Source organism: Schistocerca americana, chromosome 1 (assembly GCF_021461395.2).
Source record: "Schistocerca americana isolate TAMUIC-IGC-003095 chromosome 1, iqSchAmer2.1, whole genome shotgun sequence".
Taxonomy (NCBI): domain Eukaryota; kingdom Metazoa; phylum Arthropoda; class Insecta; order Orthoptera; family Acrididae; genus Schistocerca; species Schistocerca americana.
The window spans coordinates 878,822,720-878,846,825 of NC_060119.1; the positions used below are offsets into that span (position 1 = coordinate 878,822,720).

A 24,106-nucleotide genomic window follows, 5' to 3' on the forward strand; every position below is an offset into this window, starting at 1 on the left:
AGGATTAATTTCCATATGCTGTAGCTCTTTCAACCTACTAATGTTACCATCATTAAAGCAAGAACGTCATCACTGACCCCTACTTTAGTGTCTTCATTCCAACAAAAACATTTTTTGGTAAGCAAGTCCATATAAGATTATTGAACGGCTCTTTGGGATTTTGAGTAGACCATGCAGACACTTCTCCAGTAATTCAGGATTTGCCAGGTCTCTGTAAATAGGTTTTATCATATCCATGACTGCTGCTGGGATGGAATGTTTATGGCTGTATGAACTGTTTGAGTACTGGGCATTGCGGCAACTGCACCATGAATCAGGTCCAGGAGAACAAAGGTGGTGTAGAGGTTTTTCATCAGTTGACAGTTACTTTGTTTATCAGGCGACAGTGCGGAACTGTATCGAACACCTTCCGGAAGTCAAGAAAAATAGCATCTACCTGGGAGCCTGTATCTAATATTTTCTGGGTCTCATGAACAAATAAAGCGAGTTGGGTCTCACACGATCGCTGTTTCCGGAATCCATGTTGATTCCTACATAGTAGATTCTGGGTTTCCAAAAACGACATGATACTCGAGCAAAAAACATGTTCTAAAATTCTACAACAGATCGACGTCAGACATATAGGTCTATAGTTTTGCGCATCTGCTCGACGACCCTTCTTGAAGACTGGGACCAGCTGTGCTCTTTTCCAATCATTTGGAACCTTCCGTTCCTCTAGAGACTTGCAGTACACGGCTGTTAGAAGGGGGGCAATTTCTTTCGTGTACTCTGTGTAGAATCGAATTGGTATCCCGTCAGGTCCAGTGGACTTTCCTCTGTTGAGTGATTCCAGTTGCTTTTCTATTCCTTGGACACTTATTTCGATGTCAGCCATTTTTTCGTTTGTGCAAGGATTTAGAGAAGGAACTGCAGTGCGGTCTTCCTCTGTGAAACAGCTTTGGAAAAAGGTGTTTAGTATTTCAGCTTTACATGTGTCATCCTCTGTTTCAATGCCATCATCATCCAGGAGTGTCTGGATATGCTGTTTCGAGCCACTTACTGATTTAACGGAAGACCAGAACTTCCGAGGATTTTCTGTCAAGTCAGTACATAGAATTTTACTTTCGAGTACAACGCTTCACGCATAGCCCTCCTTACGCTAACTTTGACATCGTTTAGCTTCTGTTTGTCTGAGAGGTTTTGGCTGCGCTTAAACTTGGAGTGAAGCTCTCTTTGCTTTCGCAGTAGTTTCCTAAGTTTGTTGTTGTACCACTGTGGGTTTTTCCCGTCCCTCACAGTTTTACTCGGCACGTACCTGTCTAAAACGCATTTTACGATTGCCTTGAACTTTTTCCATAAACACTCAACATTGTCAGTGTCAGAACAGAAATTTTCGTTTTGATCTGTTAGGTAGTCTGTAATCTGCCTTCTATTACTCTTGCTAAACAGATAAACCTTCCTCCCTTTTTTTATATTCCTATTAACTTCCATATTCAGGGATGCTGCAACGGACTTATGATCACTGATTCCCTGTTCTGCACATACAGAGTCGAAAAGTTCGGGTCTGTTTGTTATCAGTAGGTCCAAGATGTTATCTCCACGAGTCGGTTCTCTGTTTAATTGCGCGAGGTAATTTTCGGATAGTGCACTCAGTATAATGTCTTTCGATGCTCTGTCCCTACCACCTGTCCTAAACATCTGAGTGTCCCAGTCTGTATCTGGTTAATTGAAATCTCCACCTAAGACTATAACATGCTGAGAAAATTTATGTGAAATGTATTCCAAATTTTCTCTCAGTTGTTCTGCCACTAATGCTGCTGGGTCGGGAGGTCGGTAAAAGGAGCCAATTATTAACCTAGCTCGGTTGTTGAGTGTAATCTCCACCCATAATAATTCACAGGAACTATCCACTTCTACTTCACTACAGGATAAACTACTACTAACGGCGACGAACACTCCACCACCGGTTGCATGCAATGCATCCTTTCTAAACACCATCTGTACCTTTGTAAAAATTTCGGCAGAATTTATCTCTGGCTTAAGCCAGCTTTCTGTACCTATAACGATTTCAGCTTCGGTGCTTTCTATCAGCGCTTGAAGTTCCGGTACTTTACCAACGCAGCTTCGACAGTTTACAATTACAATACCGATTGCTGCTTGGTCCCCACATGTCCTGACTTTGCTCCGCACCCGTTGAGGCTGTTGCCCTTTCTGTACTTGCCCAAGGCCATCTAACCTAAAAAACCGCCCAGCCCATGCCACACAACCCCTGCTACCCGTGTAGCCGCTTGTTGCGTGCAGTGGACTCCTGACCTATTCAGCGGAACTCGGAACCCCACCACCCTACGGTGCAAGTCGAGGAATCTGCAGCCCACAGGGTCGCAGAACCGTCTCAGCCTCTGATTCAGACCCTCCACTCGGCTCTGTACCAAAGGTCCGCAGTCAGTCTTGTCGACGATGCTGCAGATGGTGAGCTCTGCTTTCATCCCGCTAGCGAGACTGGCAGTCTTCACCAAATCAGATAGGCGCCGGAAGCCAGAGAGGATTTCCTCCGATCCATAGCGACGCACATCATTGGTGCTGACATGAGCGACCACCTGCAGATGGGTGCACCCTGTACCCTTCATGGCATCCGGAAGGACCCTTTCCACATCTGGAATGACTCCCGCCCCCGGTATGCACACGGAGTGCACATTGGTTTTCTTCCCCTCTCTTGCTGCCATATCCCTAAGGGGCCCCATTACGCGCCTGACGTTGGAGCTCCCAACTACCAGTAAGCCCACCCTCTCCGACTGCCCGGATCTTGCAGACTGAGGGGCAACCTCTGGAACAGGACAAGCAGCCATGTCAGGCCGAAGATCAGTATCAGCCTGAGACAGAGCCTGAAACTGGTTCGTCAGACAAACTGGAGAGGCCTTCCGTTCAGCCCTCCGGAATGTCTTTCGCCCCCTGCCACACCTTGAGACCATCTCCCACTCTACCACAGGTGAGGGATCAGCCACAATGCGGGCAGTATCCCGGGCAACCACAGTCGTAGTCCAATCGGGGGATGCATGGGACGAGCTGGCCGTCCCCGACAAACCCCCATCCGGACCCCCACAGTGATGCCCATTGGCAACAGCCTCAAGCTGTGTGACCGAAGCCAACACTGCCTGAAGCTGGGCGCGAAGGGATGCCAACTCAGCCTGCATCCGAACACAGCAGTTGCAGTCCCTATCCATGCTAAAAACTGTTGTGCAAAGAACGTCTGAACTAATCTGCAGAGTGCGCAAACAAATCGACACAAAATTTAAATGGTTATTAAAATACAAGATTGCCTAGTAAATGCAGTAATGCTGCTACTTGCGCACTGCTGACACACTGCTCGGCGGCGGAAGGAGACTACGCGATTTTACACTATTCAGGTACTAAAACGCGATGCTACAACTCTCAAATACTATAATACACCCTAGATTTATGAATTAAACAATGCAAGTACCAAAAACACGCAAAGAAATTAAGAATTAAACTATGTAACAAATGAGTGAGCGAGGAGTATACGACTTGCTGCTTATCCAACAGCGGCAGGGAGCACACTGACTGTGACCAACCGACACTGGCCATTCAAAACAAAAACAGAAGACTAGTGGTGGCTTGAAAAAATTCTGGAAATCATTGAAGAACATAAAGACGCTAAGGTCAAATTCATGACACCAAGTGGACCTTCCTCAATTTATTCATAGCCATTTCATGCAGATGTTTGCTGGATCCCTTATGAAAATGTTTTATTGATTTTTTTCCTGCTCCCAGCACAAGCATAGATTACTTATATACTTTCCTATCAGACACAGTATTCTTCATTGATGACTTGCTTAAAAGAATGAACACTTTTTACAATGCTATGAATGTATTTTATGTGAATTGAAGATCTTTTGTTGTGCACTATTTTGAGTCACAAAATCAAATGAATATATTTTTATTTATGTTCTTTCAGTTTTAAGTCACTATCTTTGTAAATTCTTTTATGTTGAAAGATATGATAATAGGCACTATGTGAAACAAAAATAAAGACAGTTGCTTTTGAATAATCCAGTTATAGTGGTTATGAACTGTTAACCCATCTTTCCTACTGATGTCAGTATTTGAAAATGACTCTCGTCTCAAAATGTCTTCCTCATTGTAGGTTAATCAAAAATTATTTTATACCTCTTTCATACAACAAGAAAACTTTTATTCCAGATTATATTTTTACAATTTTGTTTTCGTCCATTTTAAGTACATACCACAATGTTAACATTGTTTATACAGATGGATCCCAGCAAGAGAATGTCCTCGGTTGTTCTGCTATTTTCCCTAACAGGGTATTTAAAGTGTGTCTTCCTGAACAATTTATAAATTACAGTACGGAATTATATGGCATTCTGATGGCACTGCAGAGGGTTCACAGACATCACTGTACAAGGTTTCTCGTCTGTTCTGACTCGCTTAGCGCATTGTGAGCACTTCACTAAATATATCCAGTAGATGGGCTGATTCAGCTCATCCATATAGCGGCTCCAACACCTTGGCAAAGAGTTGCGGGGTACCTGGCCACATCGGGATACGGGGCAACAACATGGATGACAAAGTGGCCAAGGAAGTATGTCGGGTTGGTGCTGTCCAGCAATGTTCCATCCTGTTGCATGCCATCATTTCATTTTCTGACAGATGCAGTGTGTGTCAGTGGGAGACTGAATGGTTGCAGGTGTCAGAAAACAAACTGCGGCGATTCAAATCGACCACAAAGGCAGGGTCAGCCTCACTGCTATAAGGAGGTTCTGCTTACCAGACTGCATATCGGACATAGCCCTTTAACACATGGCTACCTCCACCAGCAGGAGGATCCAACACACTGTGAAGTTTGTGGCATGCCACTTTCAGTTCAGCATATTGTGGCAACATGTGTTCTGTATACTGATATTTGGGCAGCCCTCAGTCTCACTGAAGATCTGCCCACCATCCCTCGCAGATACTGATTCCAGTGTTCCATAGGTGGTGAAATTTTGTGAACTGTCAGGTCTCGTCCCTAAATTGGTGGGGAAGGGAGATAGACTTTAACACGTTATAAACTGCTCCGCATGTGGGGACACCATTCCTCCCCACCCATGAGATTAGGGTGCTGATGACAATGATGTCAAGTGCCCCTCATCTCAAATCATCATACTCATCATCAGATAGTTTTGTGCTGTTGTCTCATGCCCTAGTCTGTGAAATCGCATATCCAGCCATCTGCCACCTGCCCCATCTACCTGCACCCCTAGCTAGCCCACTGATGGCTCCCCCCTCCCCCATGAGTCAATAGGCACTTCCTCCCCAACACCCTCCCTGCTTCCTGCCTCTCACCAACCTTCCCTCACCCCACCCCATATCCCCACTTCACCCCAGTACACTCACCGTGGGCCAGGAAAGAGCTGTCAGTCGACCGATCACAATATAGGGAGACAAACGTGTGTGTGTGTGTGTGTGTGTGTGTGTGTGTGTGTTTGCTACAGGTTTGAAAAAGGAAGTGCATTCTGAAAGCTATCCAAGCTTTATACCTTTTGGTTGTGTATCTATCGATGATGCAGCAGTTCTGCCTTTCAGTGAGTTGTCTCCTTTATTCCGAAGTACATCACAATTCTTAACTAGAAGTTTCCATACATTATTAGATTTATAACAGATGTAGATGTCTGTAAATCTGGAATACGCCTTTCAAAATCCTGAAGGTAGCAGTAATAAAATACAGGTAGCAAAGAATATTTAGAACTCATACAGAAACTATATGGCAGTTACGTGAGTGAGAGGACATGAAAGGGAAACAGTGTTTGAGAAGGGAGGAAACAGATTTGTAGCCTACCCCAATGTCATTCAATCTGTGTATCGAGCAAGCAGTAAAGGAAATAAGGAAAAATTTGGAGAGGTTATTAAAGTGCAGGGAAAAGAAATAAAAACTTTGCAGTTTGTTATTGATTATATTTTGTCAGAAATGACAAAGAACTTGGAAGATGAGGTGAACAGAATAGAAAGTGCTTTGATAAGAGGTTCTTAGATTACCATCAGCAAAAGTAATACAAAGGTAATGGAATGTAGTAGAGTTAGATCAGACAGTGCTGAGAGAGTAAAATTTGAAAATGAGCCTCTAAAAGTAGTAGAACAGTGTTGCAATTTGGGCAGCAAAATAACTGATGATGGACAAGATAGAGAGGATGTAAAATGTAGGCTGACTGTAGTAATAAAAGCATTTCTGAAACATTGAAATTCATCACTGTAATCCAGCCAGTGAGCCACCCATGCTGGCCTTGTATTGACTCCATCTGGCTGATTTATGATGTGGGCTGTAGTGCCAGCTAACCTGGTTGTAGTTTTTAGGCAGTCTCCCACACCCAGCCAGGTGTACACTGGTTTGGTACCCACGTCCTGCATCAAGCAAACATAAAACACACACTTTCATGTGGGATAACGCTAGACACAGACACGTGGTGTACACACAATCCTTGGTGGTGAGGCTGAAAGGGTGGTGGGGTGACAAGAAGGGCATCCAGTATGGGATAAACACCAGGAAAAAGGAAGAGGAGGAATTTGTCAACTTCTAATATAAATTATAGTGTCAGGTAGCCTTTTTGGAATGTATGTGGTCAGAGCGTAGCTTTGTGTGGAAGTGAGATGAGGAAGATAAATAATTCAGACAAGAAGAGAAGCTTTTTAAATAGTTGCTTCAGGAGAATGCTGAAGGTTAAAGAGGGATATGGAGTAACTTTAAGAGTAGCTACTGAACTGATTTGAGGTTGGGGGGGGGGGGGGGATTATAACACAACTTGACTAAAAGAAAGGATCAGTTGTTAGGACACAACCTGACATCAAGGAATCATTCATTTGGTAATGGGGAAAATGTGTATGCAGAGAGGGGTTGGGGAGATACTAGAGGGAGATCACAGGGTAAAGACAATGAGCAGCTTGAAATGGATGTGGGTTGCCGTAGTTAATCAGAGGTAATTTGATAGTTGCACCGGATAAAGTACCATGGAGAGCTGCATCAAACCAATCTTTGGATAGAATACAACAAGAATTTTCTTTCAAGCCAGCAATTACTTTACATCATATACGTTAAAGATCATTTGTAATTCAAAATTGGTTTAGGTCCATCTCATCCTGTACATTTTGTTTATTACGTGAATAATTCCTTGATATACTTATCAGGGCCACCAAAGTATAAGTTAACATCACATGGCTTGGAGGAACATTGTCTTGCTAACATATCTTGTAATGAAGCTACAGAAATCTCATATCATCTACTGACAGACTATCAGAATATAGAAAGCTTTGAAACAGGTTCAAGTAATATGTTCACAAACTCAGTTACTCTCATTTCATTCTGTGCAACTACATGAACTTGTGAATCTGTGGAAGAATCTCCATGGCTTGGGTATCAGAAAGACAAAACCAGAAACACACTCTCAGGTCTCAGCTGATGAACTGAATTAATTTTTGTCAACACCAGTCAACCTTGATGCAGAAAGGAAGTATCGCCTGTAAGAACACTCAGACTACATACTACAATAAACACAGAAAGAAAAACAGTAAAGAGAATCTGTTCTGAAATGGTTGATAACAACAGTATGGGCATGACTCTGATCAAGAATGTAACAGATAACCTAGTAGCAATGTGAAAAGTAATTTTGGAAAATGTAATGTAATTGGACAGATAGAGAATCTACTCACCAAGCAGTGGCAGGAGAGCACATGTATAAAGATATTGAAATTTGCAAGCTTTTGGAGAAGTGTTGAATTGGAAAGAAGAGGCCGGCAGAAGGAGCCAGTGGCTCAGGAAGTTTGTACATTTCAGTACCTTTATATGTGTATTCTTCTGCCACTGATTGGTAAGTCTTTTTTTTATCAATCCAGTTAAGTTATATTAGTACCAGGCTTGACAGACATATTTCATTTTTTCTTTCATGACTGAAAAGAAGCATACTGACTTATCCCTAAGAACAAAAACCCACACTCACATTGTGATTAAGGCCAATTACTATTTTATTTGCTGAGTTTAAAGTCCTGGAATATAGTGTTCACAATCAGTTAACTGAATGCAAGCTCAACATATATGACTAACAACATTCTGCTTTTCATAAACACACACATGCTGCTAATTAAGGTAATTTATTGCCTCAGACATGCCATAGTCCCCATGAGGCTACTAGATGCTACTTGACTCAGCAGTTCTGTTCTCTTCACACATTTCTGTGTCAACAGCCTCCAGCTTTACTTAGGTGCCACCGAACGAGGTGGCGCAGTGGTTAGCACACTGGACCCGCGTTTGGGAGGATGACAGTTCAATCCCGTGTCCAGCCAACCAGAGTTAGGTTTTCCATGATTTTCCTAAATTGCTTTTGGCAAATGCCGGGATGGTTCCTTTGAAAGGAAATGGCCGTGTTCCTTCCCCCTCCTTCCCTAACCAGATGAGACTGATGACCTCGCTGTTTGGTCTCTTCCATCAAATCAACCCAACCCAACTTAGGTGCCAGACCTGAAGAAATCAAGACAACCATTGCCCAAAAGAATAACTCTCTCTCTCTCTCTCTCTCTCTCTCTCTCTCTCTCTCTCTCTCTCTCTCTCTCTCTCTCTCTCTCTCAAATAATGATCTGATTGGTGCACAACCAAGGACTTAAAGAAAATGTGAGAGTTCCAAGTAATTGTAGTATCATATTAAAAATTAATTAATTCTGAATTTCACAAAAAAATGTCTTCTGTTCTTGATGGTATCCCAATACTATGTCAGAAAACTATGAAGAATTTAGGTATATTTTTGGATGATAATCTCAACTGGGCAGAAAATACTGTCGCCACATGCAGAAAGACTCTGGCTTATCTCTGTACTATTTAGAGGTTTTGGAACATATTTCTGCAGGGTCAGAAACATAAACTTCTGCAGTATCTTATTCTGGCAAACCTACACTGCCGTGATGTAATACAACACAGCACAAGCAATAAAAATTCTAGGCAGTTAAAACTACCCCTAGTACCTGTGTGGGCTACATCTTCAACATCTGTATATTTGACAGTGCCAGTGTGTCATTTGCCCATCTATGACAAGGTAGATCATAGAATTTGCATGACTACCAAATGCTTTGTTTATGTGTGCCACAGGATACCTCAGGAGAGATCAAGTACCTGTTATATCTTTATAATCATACGCAATTTCTCCGAGAAGTGCACATCCAAAAACAAGAACATTTGTAAACTCCTGTGTTGCTGGTGCCCAATTATGGAAAATGCTACCACGTACTCTACACAAAGTGAAATCTGCCCTGTTGCATTTAAAAAGAAGCTGAAGCAATTTCATATGTCAGCCTTATACTCTTTCCCTAATAAATTAATGCAAATGGCCATTTCTTTCGGCCTAACAGTAAAGTAAATGTTGTAATCTTCTTCCAGTTATGTTTCTCCCTCTTTTTAGTTATAACAACTACTGTTCCCTCGATTTATGTCATAGTTATTTCTATTGAATTCCATATTTGATACAAGACTTCATGTGTGCCGTGATGACTGTAATATATTTTTTTAATAATGTATTACCATTGGCGCGAAGACTTCTAAGAAAATTTCTGTTGAATATCTTTTGTTTATTTTCAAAAGAAATCTCAGTAATTGCCTGTGAGTCCTTCAGCACCTTTAACATTGTTTTAATTTTCTTATTTACAATAATGACAACACCTGAATCCCCCTTCCTCTTCCCCTTGGTCTACTCCTTTGTAGCAAAACATATGCAATAATTTTAATTCTGTTCTGGAAAAATTCTGGTAGCCGTACTAAATCCCACTTGGTAATATTTAACTCATCATCCAGCTTCACTAACCTATCTCCAGATCCTGAAGTTGTGCAATTTATTGTTCCTAAATAACAAGTATCGGAAACAGTATACAGCATTCACGCTAGCTTTCGAGCACTAACTCTTTTTATAGCAATAATATATACACTTCACACAGCCTCCCAAAGACTCACTCCTGTAACCACGGAAGTGTGCATTTGGGTGTCTGGGCGGTTGAGTGTGTGAATGTGTGTACTGTTGCTGGAAAAATAGTTACAAGGCGAATGTCGTTTTCTATTGTGTGTTAGTGTGCTCCATGCATCAGTCCACTATTTTATGCACAGTGAATACTTAATTATCTGGACCTCGGTTCTATCGACTCATAAATTATGTGGATTGTCAACCATGAGCATATATGTTTATAGTTCAGTCTGTACCTGCCCTTGATTTAGACAGTTGCCATTCACTCCACTGCTGTGTTTAAGAATGTCAAAGTGCAAGAGAGTTGTGTTATTGCATAAAGATAAAATAAAAATTATTGATTCAATAACAAAAGGAGAGGGTCGTAAGTTAGCTGATAAGTATGGTGAAGGTACTTCTACAATAAGTACACCTGCAAACTTGATGTGAAGAGAGAGTTTAACGACAAAAAGTCATGAAGAAATCGAAAAATGAAGAGACATTACTTTGTTTTGTTGCTTTTTACAAAAACTGTCTACAGGGCATGGTGAAAAGGCATTACATTTAAATGAAATAATAGCTTGTAATTAATCATTTGAGACAAGCAGTAGAGATTATACAGAGATTTAAATCTCATGAAATTCACAAATTGGAAATGCAAAGTGAAAAAAAAGTCAGCTAATGTAGATGCAAGAAAATTCTTTTAGAAATGGTTTTAAAAAAGAATTGAACAAAAATGAGTATGGCTTGGGGACTTTGTTTATTACGCTGATGAAACTGGATGAAATCGTAAATCGTTACCATCAAAATCTTTAGGCTCTTGGTGAGAGAGTTCTGCTCCAGGATATGTAAAACTAGTAAAGAGCAAGTAACGGTATTAGTTTTGTCAAATGCTACCAGGACCCATAAAATGCCTTTGCTCCTCATTGGAAAACCTAAAAACCCTAGATGCTTCAGAAGTAACGGAGTTCCCTTAATTCATATATATATAAAAAAAAGTGCATGGATGACTGGCGAAATATTCATTGACTGGTATGACAGCGTTTGTATCCATGAAGTAAAAAATAAAATAAATAAATGAAATTGGTAAACAGAGAAAATTTTTACTGGATAATGCACCAACCCATTTTACGACTGAACTGTTAGAGAGGAAATTGTATATTTACAGTAAAATTTTTGCCTTCTAATGTTGTTGTTGTTGTTGTTGTGGTCTTCAGTCCTGAGACTGGTTTGATGCAGTTCTCCATGCTACTCTATCCTGTGCGAACTTCATCATCTCCCAGTACCTACTGCAGCCTACATCCCTCCGAATCTGTTTAGTGTGTTCATCTCTTGGTCTCCCTTTACGATTTTTACCCTCCACGCTGCCCTCCAATACTAAATAGGTGATCCCTCGATGTCTCAGAACATGTCCTACCAACCGATTCCTTCTAGTCAAGTTGTGCCACAAGCTCCTCTTCTCCCCAATTCTGTTCAATACCTCCTCATTAGTTATGTGATCTACCCATCTAATCTTCAGCATGCATCTGTAGCACCACATTTCAAAAGCTTCTATTCTCTTCTTGTCTAAACTATTTATTGTCCACATTTCACTTCCATACATGGCTACACTCCATACAAATACTTTCAGAAACGGCTTCCTGACATTTAAATCTATACTCGATGTTAACAAATTTTTCTTCTTCAGAAACACTTTCCTTGCCATTGCCAATCTACATTTTATATCCTCTCTACTTCGACCATCATTTATCAGTTATTTTGCTCCCCAAATAGCAAAACTCCTTTACTACTTTAAGTATCTCATTTCCTAATCTAATTCCCTCAGCATCACCCGACTTAATTCGACTACATTCCATTATCCTCGTTATGCTTTTGTTGATGTTCATCTTATACCCTCCTTTCAAGACACTGTCCATTCCATTCAACTGCTCTTCCAAGTCCTTTGCTGTATCTGACAGAATTACAATGTCATCGGCGAACCTCAAAGTTTTTATTTCTTCTCCATGGATTTTAATACCTACTCCGAACTTTTCTTTCGTTTCCTTCACTGCTTGCTCAATATACAGATTGAATAACATCGGGGATAGGCTACAACCCTGTCTCACTCCCTTCCCAACCACTGCTTCCCTTTCATGTCCCTCGGCTCTTATAACTGCCATCTACTTTCTGTGGAATTTGTAAATAGCCTTTCGCTCCCTGTATTTTACCCCTGCCACCTTTTGAATTTGAAAGAGAGTATTCCAGCCAACATTGTCAAAAGGTTTCTCTAAGTCTACAAATGCTAGAAACGTAGGTTTGCCTTTCCTTAATCTTCTTCTAAGATAAGTCGTAGGGTCAGTATTGCCTCATGTGTTCCAACACTTCTACAGAATCCAAACTGATCTTCCCCGAGGTCGGCTTCTATCAGTTTTTCCATTTGTCTGTAAAGAATTCGCGTTAGTATTTTGCAGCTGTGACTTATTAAACTGATAGTTCGGTGATTTTCACATCTGTCGACACCTGCTTTCTGTGGGATTGGAATTATTATATTCTCCTTGAAGTCTGAGGGAATTTCACCTGTCTCATACATCTTGCTCACCAGATGGTAGAGTTTTGTCAGGACTGTCTCTCCCAAGGCTGTCAGTAATTCTAATGGAATGTTGTCTACTCCGGGGGCCTTGTTTCGATTCAGGTCTTTCAGTGCTCTGTCAAACTCTTCACGCAGTATCATATCTCCCATTTCATCTTCATCTACATCCTCTTCCATTTCCATAATATTGCCCTCAAGTACATCGCCCTTGTATAGACCCTCTATATACTCCTTCCACCTTTCTGCTTTCCCTTCTTTGCTTAGAACTGGGTTTCCATCTGAGCTCTTGATATTCATACAAGTGGTTCTCTTTTTCCCAAAGGTCTCTTTAATTTTCCTTTAGGGAGTATCTATCTTACCCCTGGTGAGACAAGCCTCTGTATCCTTACATTTGTCCTCTAGCCATCCCTGCTTAACCATTTTGCACTTCCTGTCGACCTCATTTTTGAGAAGTTTGTATTCCTTTTTGTCTGCTTCACTTACTGCATTTTTATGTTTTCTCCTTTCATCAATTAAGTTCAATATTTCTTCTGTTACCCAAGGATTTCTAGCAGCCCTCGTCTTTTTACCTACTTTATCCTCTGCTGCCTTCACTACTTCATCCCTCAAAGCTACCCATTCTTCTTCTACTGTATTTCTTTCCCCCATTCCTGTCAATTGTTCCCTTATGCTCTCCTTGAAACTCTGTACAACCTCTGGTTCTTTCAGTTTATCCAGGTCACCATCTCCTTAAATTCCCACCTTTTTGCAGTTTTTTCAGCTTCAATCTACAGTTCATAACCAATAGTTTGTGGTCAGAGTCACCATCTGCCCCTGCAAATGTCGTACAATTTAAAACCTGGTTCCTAAATCTCTGTCTTACCATTATATAATCTATCTCATACCTTTTAGTGTCTCCAGGGTTCTTCCATGTATACAACCTTCTTTCATGATTCTTGAACCAAGTGTTAGCTATGATTAAATTATGCTCTGCGTAAAATTCTACCAGGTGGCTTCCTCTTTCATTTCTTACCCCCAATTCATATTCACCTACTATGTTTCCTGCTCTCCCTTTTCCTACTCTCGAATTCCAGTCACCCATGACTATTAAATTTTCATCTCCCTTCACTACCTGAATAATTTCTTTTATCTCATCATACATTTCACCAATTTCTTCGTCGTCTGCAGAGCTAGTTGGCATATAAACTTGTACTACTGTAGTAGACGTGGGCTTCGTGTCTATCTTGGCCACAATAATATGTTCACTATGCTGTTTGTAGTAGCTTACCCGTACTCCTATTTTTTTATTCATTATTAAACCTACTCCTGCATTACCCTTATTTGATTTTGTATTTATAACCCTGTATTCACCTGACCAAGAGTCTTTGTTCCTCCTGCCACCGAACTTCACTAATTCCCACTATATCTAACTTTAACCTATCCATTTCCCTTTTTAAATTTTATAACCCACCTGCCCGATTAAGGGATCTGACATTCCACACTCCGATCCATAGAACACCAGTTTTCTTTCTCCTGGTAACGACATCCTCTTGAGTAGTCCCCGCCTGGAGATCCGAATGGGGGACTATTTTACCTTCGGAATATTTTACCCAAGAGGACGCCATCATTATTTAATCATACAGTAAAGCTGCATGCCCTCGGGAAAAATTACGGCTGTAGTTTCCCCCTGCTTTCAGCCGTTCGCAGTACCAGAACAGCAAGGCCATTTTGGTTAGTGTTACAAGGCCAGATCAGTCAGTCATCCATCCAGACTGTTGCCCCTGCAACTACTGAAAAGGTTGCTGCTCCTCTTCAGGAACCACACGTTTGTCTGGCCTCTCAACAGATACCCCTCCGTTGTGGCTGCACCTACGGTACGGCTATCTGTATCGTTGAGGCACACAAGCCTCCCCACCAACGGCAAGGTCCATGGTTCATGGGTGGGGGCCTTCTAATGTAATCCCTACTATAACCAATGGATCAAAGTGTTACTGAAATATTAAAACAACTTTATGGAAAACAACTTGTATGTAGATTGTTATCTGGTGTTGAAGGTAACATAAGTCATTTTTTTTATCAAGCAAATGAATTAAAGGAGTGGTGTTACTTGGTTGTCCTTGTATTGGTTTTGATTGAAAGGAAGACTGTGAACAAAATTCGGATCTGAATACTGAAACAGAGGGATGAAAATTCAGTAACTGGTTTGGATGATTCTGTGTGGAGGATTTAAGTGAACTAGTGACAAACACAAAATATGCCAGGAACATGGCTCTAATGATAGGATAAAGTGGCTCACTTGTGACAGTAATGATCAAGGTTTTCAGATCATGTTGAATGACAAAATTGTTGAAAACATATTGCACACAAACGAACGGCAGGAAATGCAAAAAGATGAAACATAAGAAAATGTGGATGTGGAAAATGATGCAGGACCACCTCACATGAAAGCATTTCAAGGTCTGGAAATGGCTTTCAAACGGTTCAGAAAACAGTGCTGGATACCATGAATATGCTACAATTAAATCGAATTCATAATGTAGCAGCAATGAAGAAGAAAAATGTTTGTCAGATGACAGTTACCAAATATTTTTAAATAATGATTGTCCTGTGTAACTTGTGTTTGGTATTTCATGAGTAAGGTTGCAGTATTGTAGAAATTTTAAGAAAATATACAAAACTGTGTGTCAAATTTCTTTATAAACATTTATTTTTGTTGTTTTTAATAAGTTTAATTCATTTTTGTGTTTTGAATAAACATCTAACGTTCTGTATTAACCCTAGAAAGATAACCATACGGTAACGTACCTAAAAGATATAATTTATTGTTGAGGTTACAGTATCTTTCTCATCACGCTGTCTATGGTGCGAATTGGTGGGCAGTCTGTTGTATTTGTTTCTAGTAAGAAAGATGCATGAATAGTAGTCATGTTTTAAATCCAGCCTAAAACTGTTTCTCATGGACAACCCCTTCAATTTCATGGATGAATTTTTATTTAAAACTGGTAGCCAGAAAAAAGAATTTTTAAATGTAGTTTCATGACTAGAGCTAAAACAATTTCACTCATGTCAACACTAATTACTTACACATATCCTGTAAACTGACTTGTCCCACATCATTTTGATAAAAGAATTGTTCTAATTATCTACAGACCATGTAATTGACTTACTAGTTGTATGGTGCGAACATCTGAACTGGACATTGGGATCTCATCTGGCTGGTTTCCTTAATCCTCATTAGGCAGTAATGAAGACCTCTCCACTCAGCTCTCAAAAGAGTTTTTTGCTATTTAAATTTTTGCTATTAAATATAGGCATGCACCAATGAAGTAGTAGTATTGGTAGTAGTAAGGGAACACTGCATCTAGCCTTTCTGTTGATGACAACACTTTCTTAATTGCACAGAAAGTTCTGGTTGAAAATTACGAATTATTTAGGAATAAAGGAGGTGACTCACCAAAAGACAGAAGCACCGTGTCATCAATAGGCACACAAACAAATGGGGCAGAGCTTTGCTAGCTTTTGGAATGTATTTCCTTTTTCTAGCTGTAGGAAAAACGTGCACACAAACACCCATACACTTACTCTCATGCATGCGCCTGTCTCCCTACATTGTGCTCACTTGACTGCCAGCTCTTTACTGGCCCTTGGTGAGTGTACTGTGGGGAGGTGCAGTGGCTGCAGTAGAGCTGGTATATGACATGGCTGCTTTCACAGGTGGCTTGGCCTGTAATGGGGTAGGATAAGTCCATGACAGGACTGGGGTAAATGGTGCTGGGTGGGTGGATTGTGTAGGTCTTGCATCTGGCTTTTTCACAGATTGGTCCCCCGTGGCAGGGGATCAGGGGTGGGAGTGGCATATGGATAGACTAGGATGTTGTGGAGGGTGGGTGGATGGTGGAACACTAGTTTTGGAGGGGTTGGAAGTATCTTGAGTAGGATGTCCCTCTTTTTCCGGACATGATGATAGATAATTAAAGCCCTGATGAAGGACATTGTCCAGTCATTCCAGTTCGGGGCGGTATTGAGTGACAAGGGGGTTGTTTTTTTGTGGTTGGTTCTTGTTATGGGTATGAGGATCAGGTGTGTGTGTGTGTGTGTGTGTGTGTGTGTGTGTGTGTGTGTGTGTGGTTGGGGGGGTTGCTTTTTTGTGGTTGGTTCTTGTTATGGATATGAGGATCAGGTGTGTGTGTGTGTGTGTGTGTGTGTGTGTGAGAGAGAGAGAGAGAGAGAGAGAGAGAGAGAGAGAGAGAGAGAGAGAGAGGGGGGGGGGGGGGGGGGGGAGATGACACTGGAAATCTGCTTGTGATTCAAGTGTGGAGGGTATTGCCTGTCTGCAGATGAATCTACCACGGGTGGCAAGGCTGTATTCATCCCATTCCACACACACACACACACACACACACACACACACACACACACACTGCAGTGGGCTCACCGTGGGCTAGTAAAGAGCTGGCAGTTGTGTAAACACAGTTTAGGGAGACAGGCATGTTTTTCCTACAGCTAGAAAAAGGAAGTGCATTCCGAAAGCTAGCCAAGCTCTGTACCTTTCGTTTGTGTACCTGTTGATGACACAGCGCTTCTGCCTTTCAGTGAATTGTTTCCTTTATTCCTTTTTTAATTGCATATTTCTTATTTATGTCTGGGTAATACAGATAAATCATTACAAAAAGGCAGTTAACAATATTACCAAGGTAGATCACTGTTTTAGGACTCTTTTAGACTTGCAGACTGAAACTACGTGTGCTGTCTTTGTGTTATGTAATGCTAATTCGTAGGACTGATACTTATAAGTGTGCTTTGCAGATAGTGCCTCTGAAAATGTTAAACAAGATATTTTTTCCTTGCATAAGCTTATTTGCACAGAGAAATGTTTCTGTTGTATACAGGGAAGCCATTAACAGATCTCGGACACAGCGCAAGCGACGTCGACGTGAAACCATTAAAGAAGGGGATTTCCATCACACTTATGTGATGAAGCTGTTTGATAGAAGCGTTGACCTGGCCCAGTTCAAGGAGGATGCTCCATTGTACCCAGTGTGCCGTGCCTGGATGGCTAATCAGCCACATAACACAAACCTTGTACCAAAGTGAGTACCTGGTATGTTTACTAACAGGTACCTCGCTATAAGGCAAGATAAAGATCTCCACAGGTTATTTTACAGTTATAGTTCTTAAAGCTCTGATAACAACTTTGGTCTGGTGCATTTTCAAAGAAATTTGTGTAATAGTAACATCTAACCCAATTTATGATTGCAACTTTAAATAATGTGGTATTATTAGAAGTGGTTGAGTGCCATCCATTGTCATATTTTGCATAATATTTAGCCAGTATCAGCCATTGATTTGAAGTGAAATGGGAGAGTAATGCTTGTTAGGTTCTATTCTAAAATATTCTATTTTATTAAGTAAGCCACATGTGTGCCTTGGGTGCTACTGTACTGGATGGTGGTGCAATTTCCTGAGTCTCGGGGATTGGTGTCTTGACTAACGTGCCTCTATTGCGAGAGGACTGTACAAAATTTTATTAAAAATTACCTCAACCTCTGTAAGATGTGCTTTATGAGAATGGGAGGGAGGCAGTTCAAATGAAACATTTGATAGTTGGCAACTTCTGAGGCACTTGCTACACCCTGTTCAATAAGTCTTGTTCAGATAAGTGGGGCTCTGTTTGGATCAACTCAGGTAATGCCGGATGTGCTTGGAAAAATTCTGTAAGCTCATCTGATATTACCTGAATGATACAATTTCAGGACATTGGATTGAAAGAGGAGGAGCAGAAGCTGAACTTCATCACCAGTGGGCTCCAGACCCCACACCTTGTGCATTTTATCTGTGAGGTTATGTGAAAGACTGTGTTTTTATCCCCCTCTATGCCTGACACATTGAACATGCTTAGAGAAATTCTGTAAGTTCGTCTGACGTTACCTAAATGACACCATTCCAGGACGTTGGATTGGAAGAGGAGAAGCAGAGGATGAACTTCATTGCTGATGGCCCCCCAGGTCTCCAGACCTCACACCTTGTGACTTTTATCTGTGAGATTACATAAAAGACAGCACTTTTATCTCCCCTATGTCTGCAGCATTGCATAGTTGAAGCTGTAAATTTGATGATGACAGATCCCTGCTTTGTGTGTGGCAGGAAACGAGCCACCAGTTTGATATTTGTCAAGAAATACATGGTGCTGGCATTGAATGCTTAATGATTTGAACTTTTCTCTTTCCATGAACATTCGAATTGTGTTTCTATCTTTTGTAGTTTGGAAGCAATGAATGTTTGTAATCTGTTCCTTCTTTTTGAATAGCTCTGTAGTTAAATCACTCCAGTCTAAAGAGATATAGTCCCCAGAAAAAGTGCATGAAAAATGCCTGGACTGTAATGAATAAGACAACACACTCAATTTTAGTAAGGAAGTTGTTGATGTGATTTACTGTGAAACATTTATTCACACATTTCAGTTACCTGAGTTCATTCACCTGGTAGCAACGTCATGTATCACTAACCCAATGCACTATTTCAAATGAGACACCACCACAGCAAGCAATGGATGTGTGACGTGGAAAATGTGGTCAAACAGTACGTGATGATGGACACTCTTGCTCAGGTTTTCCATTTTCTTTGAACTGCAAAAACAATCCTGCTGTTTACAATCTTTACTGTCGATTATATATTAATGAAAAAAAATTTGAGGAATTAAGTCACAAGAAGAATGCCTCATTGGGAAGTAAAACTTTACGTTTTTTTGTATTCTCAGAAAGCACTAAGCTTTGTAATATCGTTCTTCAGTAACTAAACAGCAATTTGTAAAAGGATTCCTCAATACATACTTTACCAACTTAAATTGCTGCAAAAACTTGCATGTACAAAAGCATTTTGAAGTTGCTGTAAAGGCAGTGGTCTCACCCACCCCCCACCCCACTCCCCAAACCAACGTCAATACTCACAGGATACCCCTGAAACCACAAATTCATCTCTGCAGACATGGAGCAAAGTCAAGCCGTCTTCATTACAATTAAGCAATGATGATCACCATTGAAGGAGAATGTTGTACCAAGGAACTCAATATGAAAAGAAAATATTACATTTGAAGTCCACCCAAGGGAATCGGCAAACCCCTCCAATAACTTTCCGTCTGCCACAACCGCCTCACTTTGACAGTGGCAAAGAAAATATGAAACTTTTTTTTAAAGCCATTGGTAGTGTAACATCAATAATAAGGAGTTCCTTATTTGTGGTTGATGTTGCAATCTTCTTCTCTTCTTCAAACCTCAGTTATCTCTCAGAATTTACAACTGATCGTTAAGAGGCTGGAGAAATGGGCAGACAATACTGGTACTAGATTTTACACTGAAAAGAAATCTGTGTACTTTTTCTCTGTGTGTGTCTTGTTTTTACATTTCCAGAAATGAAACTGAAGATGCCATTGGCCTTATGCCTAATCAAACAATTTGTTGGTTGCCACACTTGAGGTATCTGAAAGAACAGTCCATTTAAGTGCATAATATTTGATAATACACAAGAGAAGGAGTGGACAGAATACCTCAGCCCCAATTTGCAAATCAGCTTGGGTTGTGAAAAACATTGGCAATGCAAAACTGAACTTTGTCTTCATTCAAGATAACCTTAATCATATAGATAGAGATAACTGAGTTGTTTATAACACAAATTTTCGATGTTCTCCAGTATTAATTTATTTAATGAATCAGTTTTTGGCTCATGAGGTCACCTGTAGAAGGTAACTATTGCATTAATGTCGAATTAATGTTGCTAATACTATGGGCGTTTGAAAAGTATGTGCAAAGTCCGAGAGGTGGCACCACCGGCGCGTATCGAGGTCATGTTTAGTTAGTAGCATCTTTGGAAAGAATGCACACCAAGTTTCAGCCATAGTGGTCTATTTCTTTCATTTGGCATTCGTGTGAATCAAAGAAGTCGAGTTATTGTCAAAAAACGGACGAAAAAGAATTTTGTGTGGTGATTAAACACTACTTTATAAAAGGCAAAATGCTCAGGGGACTAAAGAGAAGCTTGATAAAGATTACGGTGAATCTGCATCTTCGATTGGAACAGTTTATAAGTGGTTTCAAAAATTTCGGAGTGGCCATATGGGCACAAATGATGCTGAACGTTCTGGACACCCTGTGGCGGTTACGACTCCAGAAATCATTGGTAAAATCCATGATATGGTGATGGAAGACAGAAGAGTTAAGGTGCGTGAGATTGCTAGTGCTGTGGGCATATCGAATGAACGGCTACATAATATATTGCATAATCAGTTGGACATGAGAAAGCTATCTGCAAGATGGGTTCCGCGAATACTCACACTTGACAAAAAATGGAATCGTGTGAAGTGTTGCAAGAATGGTTTGCAGCTGTTCAGGAAGAATCCGCAGGACTTTGAGCATTGTTTCGTCACTGTGGATGAAACATGGATACATTACTATACTCCTGAGACCAAACAACAATCTAAACAATGGGTTACCAAGGGAGAATCTGCACCAAAAAAGGCAAAGACCACTCCTTCGGCCAGAAAGGTTATGGTGACTTTCTTCTGAGATTCGCAAGGGATAATCCTCGTCGACTATCTGGAAAATGGTAAAACTATTACAGGTGTATATTATTCATCGTTATTGGACCATTTGAAAACCAAGCTACAAGAAAAACGCCGGCAGTTGGACCGCAAAAATTTCCTTTTCCATCATGACAGTGCACCAGCACACACCTGAGCAGTTGTGGTCACAAAATTAATGGAAATAGGATTCCAACTCATTTCACATCCCCCCCCCTCCCCCTCCCCTATTCTCCAGACTTGGCCCCCTCGGACCACTATTTGTTCCCCAATTTGAAGAAATGGCTGGCGGGACAAAGATTTTATTCAAACCAGGAGGTGATTGCAGCAACTAATAGCTATTTTGCAGACTTGGACAATTCCTATTATTCGGAAGGGATCAACAAATTAGAACAGTGTTGGACAAAGTGTATAAGTCTAATAGGAGACTATGTTGAAAAATAATAAAGGTTTACCCCCAAACACGTTAGTAGTTTTTATTTTGGCACGAACTTTTCAAACGGCCCTTGTATATAAACATGGTCAGACTATTAACACATTATTACAAGGGAACCTCCCCATCGCACCCCCCTGAGATTTAGTTATAAGTTGGCACAGTCAATAGGCCTTGCAAAACTGAACACAGATCAATCAAGAAAACAGGAAGAAGTTGTGTGGAACAATGAAAAAAATAAGCAAAATATACAAACTGAGTAGTCCATGCGCAACATAGGCAACATCAAGGATAATGTGAGCTCACGAGTGCCGTGGTGCCGTGGGTAACGTGAGCAGCTGCGGAACAAGAGGTCCGTGGTTCAAGTCCTCCCTTGAGCGAAAAGTTTAATTTTTTATTTTCATACAATTATCAAAGTTCAGGCACTCACACATAATCAGCTTCACTCTCCAAAATTCCAGGACATGTTCAGATTTGCTTGGACATATGCAGGATTTGACGGTCTATACACGGAAAAATTTGAAAACGTTAAAAACATGTTTTGACAGAGCACAGCGAAAACTGTGCGACCGTGAAACTGTTGCATTCATTTATTGCAGTTTATGTGACAAACTCTTATGTTTTCATCACTTTTTTGGGAGTGATTATCACATCCACAAGAAGACCTAAATCGGGCAAGGTAGAAGAATCTTTTTACCCATTCGCCAAGTGTACAAGTTAGGTGGGTCGACAACATATTCCTGTCATGTGACGCACATGCCATCACCAGTGTCGTATAGAATATATCAGACGTGTTTTCCTATGGGATGGTTGACCTATGACCTTGCGATCAAATGTTTTCGGTTCCCATTGGAGACGCCTTTCGTCTACTAATCGCACGGTTTTGCGGTGCGGTCGCAAAACACAGACACTAAACTTATTGCAGTGAACAGAGACGTCAATGAACGAACGGACAGATCATAACTTTGCGAAAATAAAGAAAAACTTTTCACTCGAGGGAAGACTTGAACCAAGGACCTCTTGTTCCATAGCTGCTCACACTAACCACGGGACCACGGCGCTCATGTGCTTGCATTATCCTTGATGTTTCCTATCTTCGCATGGGCTACTCAGTTTGTATTTTTTGCTTATTTTTTCATAGTTTCACACAACTTCTTCCTGTTTTCTCGATTGATCTGTGTTCAGTTTTTCAAGGCTTATCCACTGTGCCAACTTATAACTAAATCTGAGGGGGGTGCGATAGGGAGGTTCCCTTGTTAGTGTAGAAAAATCATAATAGTACACACAGTGGTGGCTTGTGCAAAATTTTACCAATGTGCTACAATTTAGTGCCCTATAACCTTTTGACTTATAAGGATATTAATTGAAAGTAAATTGGATATATTATTTTTACATAAATAAATTGAAGTTTAAATATATTTGAATTTTGTAATTAATCATTAACATGGCAAAGAATAAAATAAAATGAAAATAATCATGTTAGAAGTGAGAATTGAACCTGACCCACCAAATTGCTAGTAAGAGTACTTGATCACTCGGACACGGCACTGTTAGGTTAACTGCTCCCCAAAAATTCCTCATACTCTGTTCTTACACGATATGTTACACAAACACTTTCAAAGAAAAATACTGACCTGGTGCTGTGAGCAACATAGCACTCATAGTGCTAGAAGGGATGACATAACATCAGAGCATGCGCAATCAAAAACAGGCAGCTGTGTCCCTTCGCTGTGTACAAAGGGTGACCATCATTTCAGCAGTAGACACTGATTTCAAATCATCATGGAGAGAGCACTACAGAACAGAACATGTTTTCATCCATTTTATTTGTGTTCCAGCATGCCTTCCGAGAGAAATTCTTAATTTTAGTGTAATTTCTTTCTTGCACTCAATGGGAAATAGCATAATTTTAGTGAAATTACTGGCTTGCTTCCCAAGAGAAATGACATAATTTTAGTGCAATATTTACAGTGTGCCCTAGTACATTAGCGCATGATAACTGGCGAGCACTGAGTACACATACATTTTTGCATGATATTTATGGTTTGTGTTCAAACATAGTTATGCAGGAGTGGCAATGATTTTTCTCTCTCTACTTAGCAGTTAACTTTCTAGCTAATAGAAGTTAGAATCCCTGACAGCTGTAGTGATGATGTGATTTACATTGTAGGATGCGAACACCTACGCCAGAACCACCTTCGGAGGATGTAATGGAACAAAATGCAAAGGATCCTGTACGCAACATGTACAAGATGCCTCCTCCAGAACCCCTGCAGTTAGACCAAAAGAACTATCAAGTCAACATTCGAATACCATCACCGTTACCCAGGGAATGTACAGAGGATATTATTCTTGATTATGTGAGTGTTAATTGCAGTACATATTACTACTGTAGCATTGACATGTTGTGTAATAAATAAGATCTATATTAATAATAAAACTCTAAAATCATTGTGTCTGTGTGTTTGAACATGCTTAACTTGAATGTAACTCCATCCCCATTGGCCCTGACATTGCTTGCTGGTTTCAGTGAGTCTACAGAAAGGTGGGAGAATTACTTGCGCCCATTCTTGGTGCACTGCCAGGCAAGG

At 40.6% G+C, this 24,106-nt stretch overlaps 1 protein-coding gene across 1 annotated transcript in view; it reads left to right on the forward strand.

Moving 5' to 3' along the window:
- LOC124547269 (protein lin-37 homolog) overlaps window positions 1–24,106 on the forward strand; it is a 42,508-nt gene that overhangs the window by 5,753 nt on the left and 12,649 nt on the right. Inside the window, exons 3-4 of the mRNA XM_047125095.1 lie at window positions 17,400–17,600; window positions 23,686–23,875. Coding sequence (XP_046981051.1) covers window positions 17,400–17,600; window positions 23,686–23,875 — 391 coding nt within the window. The remainder of the gene's footprint in view (window positions 1–17,399; window positions 17,601–23,685; window positions 23,876–24,106) is intronic.